General features: G+C 39.3%; 1 protein-coding gene and 1 long non-coding RNA gene across 8 annotated transcripts in view; one reads left to right on the plus strand and one right to left on the minus strand.

Annotated features, from left to right (window-relative positions):
- The window catches only part of LOC116095098, an 8,779-nt gene extending 7,592 nt beyond the window's left edge, over positions 1-1,187 (plus strand). For both annotated transcript variants that reach the window (XR_004120449.1, XR_004120450.1), the window contains exon 2: positions 992-1,187. This is a non-coding gene — a long non-coding RNA (uncharacterized LOC116095098). The remainder of the gene's footprint in view (positions 1-991) is intronic.
- Positions 1-8,629, minus strand: part of LOC116095096 (ankyrin repeat domain-containing protein 26-like) — a 53,140-nt gene that overhangs the window by 11,783 nt on the left and 32,728 nt on the right. For 4 of the 6 annotated variants that reach the window (XR_004120448.1, XM_031376619.1, XM_031376618.1 and 1 more), the window contains 2 exons: positions 5,833-5,878; positions 3,803-3,847 (listed from right to left, as the gene is read on the minus strand). Coding sequence is in view for 4 of the 6 variants with exons in the window: in XM_031376619.1 (XP_031232479.1) it covers positions 3,822-3,847; positions 5,833-5,878 (72 nt within the window). In the remaining 2 variants the exon portion in view is untranslated. Of the gene's footprint in view, positions 1-751; positions 1,076-3,802; positions 3,848-5,832; positions 5,879-8,629 lie in introns of those variants that run through there. The other 2 variants (XR_004120447.1, XM_031376617.1) reach the window with 1 other exon arrangement.

Below are 8,629 nucleotides of genomic sequence, written 5' to 3' on the forward strand. Positions count from 1 at the left end.
AAATCATGTAACTTTTCTCATCATAATGCAATAAAAATTAAAAAAAAAAGATGAAAAAGAAGTTAGAGATCTGAAGACCACTTTCACATCAGGCTTGGAGATGTTGAGTTGGGAGTTTGCCCAGCTGGTTTCCTGACTTGCTTGGGGAGTTACAGTTAAGCGAGTAAATGAATCTCAGAAGAAACTTTGAGCTTTGGACTTTTAACATTGTTGAGACTGCTATAGACTATGGGGACTTTGGAGGTTAAATTAAATATATATTTTTAGTATGCTATGGCTAGGTATGACCCCCATAGACTCATGTGTTTGAACAAGCCTATGGGGGCCAGGGAATGGAATGTGGTAGTTTGAATATGCTTGCCCCAGGGATTGGCAGTATTTAGAGATATGGCCTTGTTAAAGTAGGTATGTTCTTGTTGGAGGAAGTGTGTCATTGTGGGTGTGGTCTTTAAGACCATCATCCTAACTCCATGGAAGCCAGTATTCTGCTAGCAGCCTTCGGATAAAGATGTAGAACTCTCAGATCCTCCTGCACCATGCCTGACTAGATGTTAGCATGCTCCAGCCCTGATGATGCTGGTCTGAACCTCTGACCCTGTAAGCTAGCCCCAATTAAATACTGTCCTTATAAGAAAAAAAAATGGCAAATAAGCCATTACTAAGGTGACATTTAGCTCCACCAAAGTATTAACACTTTTTCTTTGCTGCTATAACTACTAACATTGAAGAAGTCTAAGTACATAAAACTCTGTGATAAATGTGTTTACTTGTGATATTTACTTAAAAATTACAGATCCAAAAATAGTTTAAAATATTTAATTTTTACTACTAATCTCTGATACAAAAATATTCTTTAATGTTTAACATATATATTGGAAAATAATCAAAATGCTTTATGAATAGCCAAGTAACATATTAAAGGTAAGTGTTATTTCAAATTACATATATGTATATATATTCATATTAAAATCTCTGCATATTCTTTTGATAGGTTATTTAGGAAGACTCTACCATCATATATGATTAAATTCTAGAGAAGAAGTTGTCCGGAGTCCAGATTCAGATTCAGCAGTGGCTTCAAAGAAAACATTCTCTATGTTAAAGACTTTATAGTGAATTGAAAATGAGTTAGTTTTAAAAAGTTAAAAGAATTCACAATGTTAATGAAGATGAACCTAACAATCTCACTGGTGCGACAGGGACATGCCTGCTATGGGTGACTGACTATCTGCTTTCTGATTGGATTTAAGGTCTGTCCATAGGAGGAAACTGGGTTCCTGGTACTGTAATCCTGGTTAAAAGCCTGTGGCTGGTGTCTCAGTTAGGGCTACTAGTGCTGTGATGAAACACCATGACCAAAGCAACTTTGGAAATGAAAGGGTTTATTTGGCTTATACTTCATATCACTGTTTAACACTGAAGCAAGTCAGGACAGGAACTCAGGCAGAGCAGGAACCTGGAGGCAGGCGCTGATGCAGAGGCCATGGAGGGGTGCTGCTTACTGGCTTATTCCTTGAGGGTTGCTTAGCCTGCTTTCTTATAGAACTGAGGACTACCAGTCTGAGGTTGACACTATCCACAATGGTTTGGCTGGATAGTGGACCAATCATTCCCCCATCAATCACTAATTGAGAAAATGCCCTACCTTACGTACAGTGCAATATTATGGGGGCATTTTGTTGCCGGGGCCCTGCCTGGCTTTAAGTGGCATGAAGAGGGACACAGTGTCAGACGTTGCTTTAAAGACTGATGGTCTCTGGCCTTCTCTATCATACTAGAAGTTATCAGTAAGCATTCAGTATAGATAGAGATAGCTCTAAAGATTCTAAAAACTTTCTTGTCTATTCTACGGTTTAAAAACACTGGCTTTTTTTTCTCTTTAACTCTGTGCTTACTTATACATTATAACTCTCTGTGCTTTAATTAACTCTTTATGCTTAAATAAGCGATGGAGAAACTGAACTCTTTCTTACTGTTCTGTGCATCATTAAGCACTAAAAACTTAATTCTTATTCTTCTGTGCTTCACTAAGTACTAAAAACCTAACTATTTATTACTTGTGCTTTAATAAGTGCTAATCTTTGGCAGTTAACACATACTGGTTAGCAGCATGGAACTAAGGGAAAGGATTTACTGCTAGGACTCCTTTCTCTGGCCAGGCAGACAGAAGCCCATCAGCTGGCCTGGCTGGTTAACTCTTTGTGAACCAGAGAGGAAGGCAAGGAAAAGAATTAAGATTGCTATACAGGCAAATATGCACAGACACATATACATTTAATCATTCATATACCCACACTCTGGCCAGGCCTGACTGACTGTCACAATCAACTCCACAAGTATTCATGCCTGCTTACACATATACATATATACTGTACACACAAATATATAGACAGTCATACACATTTGGATGGTTGGGTTGGTGGATGGATGGATGGATGGATGGATGGGTGGGTGGATGGGTGGATAGATGCATGAGTGGATGGATGGTTAGGTGGATGGATGGGGCAAATCTCTTCAAGCCAAACCATTCAACCAACAACTTTATTTTTTTCCTCTGGTCTTTTTATACCTTCTTAGAGAAAAAGTTTTTAGAAGATTACCTCAAAGATAAAATGTAATATAAAATGGGAGTTACAGAAGGATTCTGATATTAAGTTTAAAGCAGTGTTTCATCATAATATACTCATTAAAAGTTCAAAGCAACAGTTTTTACATGGCCTTTCCTTATCATAGTGCATACCTGTGACTTTATCCTTGGACCTAAATGTTTTTCTTTGAACACAAAACTGTCCCAAGTCTATTTCTCTTACTAGTGTGATTATGAAAGCTCATTGTATTTCTTATTATGCAGTCTTTACTTACTATTCTGAGGAGTGGGCACATTCTATTCTTGTTCTAACTTTATTACATCTTTCTAGCAACTAAGACTATCTCTAAAAACTTTCGGGGTCCCTAATGGAGGAGTTAGAGAAAGGACTAAAGAAGCTGAAGGGATTTGCAACCCCATAGGAAGAACAACAATAACCAACTAGAGCTCCCATGGTCTAAGCCATCAACCAAGAAGTACACATGGGTCGGGGGACCCATGGCTCCAGCCACATATGTAGCAAAGGATGGCCTTGTTGGGCAACAATGGGAGGAGAGGCCCTTGGTCCTGTGAAGGTTTGATGCCCCAGTGTAGGGGAATGCAGGCAAGGAGGTGGGAGTGGGTGGGGGGCACAACCTCATGGAAGCAAGAAGAGGAGGAGGGATGGGATAGTGGGTTTTGGGGGTGGAAATCAGGAAAGGGGATAACATTTGTAATGTAAAGAAATAAAATATCTGTTAAAAAACCTTCTTCCTAAAATTATTTGAGTCAAGTCAGATATTCTCTAGAATTATTATCTATTTGGCTATATAGCATCACTACAAGATAGTATATCTTCATAGGTCTCCAGAGATCTGCTCAAAAGGGTGGGATAATTCCTAGTGATAGTTATATATTTAGTAATAACAGGAAAAGCATATTAATAGCAGGAATCTTTCCTAAAATGGGTTTCCCTTGGGCCTTGCCTACCGGAGCATCGTAGATTTTCCTCCAAGGCAGCCCCACTCAGGAAGATCACCTGCTGGCTTTCAGCTTCTCCTATGGTGGCTCCTGACATTTTATCAATTGAGGGTCCCTCCTCTCTGATGACTATAACTTTTATCAGGTTGACAAAAAAATAACACAGCTGGGTAGGTCATAGGCTGGCCTATGGTAGCACCCACTCTTGGCATTTTGCTAATGCTCATGGTGTCAGTTAAATAGTTGTGTTTGTACCTGTAGACCAGGGCTGGTCTCAGCATCCATCAGAGAAGCTTCTTTCTGTAGTGGACATCAATCAATGGAGAGATAGATGAACAGCTGGTCAGAAGGCTAAGAATAAGAGACCTTATGCTCAGCCCTGAACAGGGCAACCCCCAACCACCCAAGACTTGGGGAATCATGAAAAAAAAAAGGGGTAAGAACATAATAGCAAGAGGATGGGGAGGGAGGGGGGGTGCTGTTGTCTGGACATGAAATGCCTATCATATTCATGAACTCATAGTAGATGAGTTCATGACCTATACAAGATCAGCATCTGGCACAGATGGGCTAATGAATTCCAGACTCCACCTCTTACCAGGAGCTCTTGACAGCCAAAAGTTACTGAAGCAAAAACAACCATTATTTTGGAGGAATATAGCTATCAGAAGGATTCTTATGCTCATACAAATGTTTTTTCTTTCATGATTCCCTGAGTCTTGGGTGGTTGGGGGTCATCCTAACCGGAGCTGGCAAATTGTAAAACAAAGCCTGAAGGTGGTAGGGAGGCATGTTGGAGGAAACATAAGGGAAGATGAAGGGGGAAATTATATATATATATATATATATATATATATATATATATATATTATATTTTTTGTATAGCTGTAAGAAAGTCTCAAGAATAAAGAAAAATTAAAAATATCACAACACAAACTACAACACATAATTTGGTAATAGTTACTGAGTTAATTGCCAGTGTGATTAAGGATCCGTGCATTTGGTTTTCCCGTCTTCACATAGTCTTCATTAGCCAGTTGCTATGACAAGCACTGGTATGACACGTGACATTTACATACTTCACTTCCCCACAACCACATCCTATGATGCTACAAAAAGGACAGATGTATAGACAATGTCCACGCCATCATAGCTATGTTGACAGGTACAAGACAGAGCACCGCCAGGACAAAGGGAAGGCATCTAGATGCCTTCTGGTGTGTCGGTATGACTTTTGGAGGCAATGGGAGTTGATAGCTGACAGATAATGAGAAAGCCAGTAACAGAATGAAAGGCATGAGAACAGATAGGTGAGGAAGAAAGAGCTCCTAGAGAACTGTGAGTCGTCTGGGCTGGCTACAAGTGAGTCTAAAAGGCACAATAGGGCTCTTGTCCAGAGGCAAGTCTCAGTACTGTGTGGAATAAAGTTGGTTTGGATATTTTTAGTTCATGTTAAGAAAATTTAAGCTTTCCCTGAGCTAACCACATAAGGAAATAAATTCTAGGGGATTTGAAATAGCACTTGTCAGGTGACAATTTATGAAGTATGTTTTTTTTTTCATTGTTGTTGTTGGTAAGCTTTAGTAAATAAACCTTGGTTTCTTGGTCCTAAACTGAGAAGATCAGCATGCTGCTACGTTTTCATTTTTAATTGTTTTTTATTTTTTGAGATTATAATATAATTGTATCACTTCTCCTTCCCTTTCCTCTCTTCAGTCTCCTCATATACCCCTCCTCAAGCGGTCTTCAAATCCACAGCCTCTTTTTCACTAATTGTTGCTACACACACACACATATATGCATGTATTACTAAATGCATGAGTACACCCTGCTCAGTCTCTGTACTGTTGCTTGTGCGTATGTTCTCAGGGCTGACCACTTGGTACTGGATAACCAACCAGTGTGCTCAGAGTAGAGTACTTAGCCATCTCTCAGAACGTCTTAGTTGCCTGTGATGCCTAGGGTTTTTAGAAGCGATGGCATTGCACAGTCTTTAAGGAGAGCTTCAGCATACAGGCTGATAGTTTCCATAAGGATTGCAGGACTGCAGAAAGTGTTAAGCCAGATAAGGTACAGAGGGTTTCAAAAATTCTAAGTGGTAGGACAGGAATGTGTAAATACACTCTTCACTAAGGACGCTTGTCTTTTCCCACCTTCTACTTGGTTTTGTAAGAACAAATAGTAATATAGAAACTGCCAATGAAAGCAATACAATTAGATGTTTGTACTTTATTTCAGGAATCAGTTCATTAACACAAATTCAACAAATAAAATTTGACACCTACCTTGTCTTAATTCTCTGGTTACACTTTGTTCCCACTCCTGAAGCACCTGAAATCAGTCAGATATTATTTATAATATATGAACTTATTAATATATTATATGAGTAAATGAATGTCATTTTAATAGCTGATTAATTTATTTTTAATAGCTTTTATTTTTCTTAGTAGCTGATTAATATTGTGTAAATATACCACATTTTTACTATCATGCATCACCTGATGGCCATCTAGATAAGACATTATGATGAGTGTCATATATCATCAAAATATTGTCTTAGAGCATTGTGATAGCACATGCCTGAAATCTCTGTTTAAGGAGGCTGATGCAAGAGAAAGCCATGAGTCCCAGGCCATCCTGGGCTACATGGTGATACAAGTATCATTGGATTATATAGTAAAACTTCATCTTTAAAAATGTTTAAATTACAGTATGTATCCACCCATTCATTTATTTTAAAATGTTGATCAAAAACAAAAGGAAAACACTACATTTCATTAAGACAAAAAGTGGAAAAACATAGAGAGAAGAGCTGACCTACAACACAGTCTCTACCACCCAAACCTCCAGGAATGTCACAGAAGAGTGTGTGGAAAAACCGCTGTGGGTGTCTGTAAGGGTCTCTGTCTACTGTGAAAACAAGGGTTTTGCTTTTTGGTTTTTGTTTTTATGTTAGGTGAGGTGTAAGTATTTAGAACACAGAAATTATATGAGTATAGCAAAGTGGTAGTGGTAGGTTCTCCTCTGGGGTCCTTGGTTTCACCAACCATGGAAAGTGGGCTACGTTTGCACTGCCATGCATGAATTCTCTCCTATTTAGTGGGCCTTAAAGTCCAATTAGGTGACCATTGGTTGCTCCCTGAACATAAGTGCTACTATTATGCCTTGTGATGGTTAGAATGAGATGTCCCATATAGTTTTGGGCAAGTGATGCAACTTTTTTCAAATGTATTTCATAGGTAATTGGGTAGAGCTAAAAACAGTCACTCAGAGTGCAGCAACCCAACCCCAGAAAGACAAACATCACATGTGTTGTTTAGTTCTCTCATTTGTTATTGTCACTTTGAATCCTCGACATGTGTGTTTTATTTAGAATATCCATTGCGGTGAGGAAATTATAAAGGACTTATGGAGAGGCTTTCAAAAGAGAGGACATATAACGCAAGGGTATGAAAGGCTAAAGAGGAATTGTAGAACAAAAAGGGATTAATTTTTTGGTGAGGAGGCAGAGAGAGGGCTAAAAAGAATAAAATTGGGAAGGATAAATAACATTAGAGACTTCAAAAATGTCTTATGGAAACCTAATAATGCAGATACTTATGAAAGTATATGTATATATATGTACAGAGAAGAGGCAAAATGGAGTTGTTCTATAACATGGCAACAATGACCCTACTAGACATCACAGTTTAACCAATAAAAAGCCTGGTCCTGGATATGGGTTACTTATGTATGCATTGTTGGCCATCAAGGCCAACATTACAGGTTTCTGCCAATGTTCTTGGTTATCCACAGAACTAGATTGTCAAAACCCTATCCCTGAAGACACCACATATTTGAATCATAGGATATAGAGAAATCAAGCTGGTCCCGGCCAGTAAAAAGGTATTCATACTAGCTAGCTTACATAGTGCTGGAGCATGCTATGTATGCTAATAGAGGAGGAAGATAATCATCAATTTTACCTGGCTAAAAAATCTTGTGGTATATGATAGCAATTGGCTTGGCAAGAAATTGTTAACTGGTGCAATAGTGTCATAAACATCATCAGGGTAACCAACAACTGTCTGATTTAAGTACTGTTAAACAAGATAAAACCAATACCTGCCACCATTACTGGGCCAAGAACCTATGGCTAGACAGGTGCTGGATCTCAGGGAGAACCTACTACTCATCTAGTAAATGGACACCATGTTAAACTGACTTCTAATGACTTACCATCATCTCCTCAACCCTCATGGAAAAGCTTTCTGTTTGCTCTAGATAGGGATGAACACAGAGACTCACAACTGGCTAAGGTTCAGGGAACCTTAACTTGCAGAATGCTCAGCCCTAAGTGGCACATTTATATGGCACCCTAAGGGATCATTGCAGAAGGGACATAAAGAATATAAAAGTGAGAGGCAGTGAGTGAATACAGAGAATCAGTGTTTTCCAGGCCAAGCAGCCAGCTGCGCATATGAACTGACAGTGATGATGACAGCATATAGAAGCCTGGGGCAAGCACAAGCCAGAAGAAATATCAGCAGGGCAATTGGTGATGGACAGGAAGTTCCAGTCCTATCAAAGAACCTATTGCAATTGATGGCTGTTGAAAGAGAGACAGTTTTCTTTTTAAGAGTGTAGCTACAGATGGATTCCACACATTCCACATTCATGAACTCATGGACACCAAAACTAGGCTTGATGGTTTAATAAAAGGGGAGGTGCCCCCAAAGTTGAGTGGGTAAGGGGGAGGGCAGAGGGAAGATCTGGTAGAAGTTGGAAGAGGGGGTGAATATGGTAAAAACTCACTGTAAGAAGTTCTCAAAGAACTAATAAAAATAGAGTTTCCAAGAAAGAAATCAGGAAAAAGTATCATTTATAATAATCTCCCAACCAATCAAGGAATAAACATAGTCAAGGGAGTGAAGTATCAGTCTGGGTATGAGGACTCCCCACACCCCATGAGACATACTATTGTAACCGATGGCTGCTGAGAGAGAGAGAGGAAGGAGAGAGAGAGGGAGGGAGGAAGAGAGAGAGAGGGAGGGAGGGAGAGAGAGAGAAGAGGGTATGAAGACTCCCCTCACCCCATGAGAT

This window comes from Mastomys coucha, unplaced genomic scaffold (assembly GCF_008632895.1).
Source record: "Mastomys coucha isolate ucsf_1 unplaced genomic scaffold, UCSF_Mcou_1 pScaffold17, whole genome shotgun sequence".
NCBI classification, from domain to species: Eukaryota; Metazoa; Chordata; class Mammalia; order Rodentia; family Muridae; genus Mastomys; species Mastomys coucha.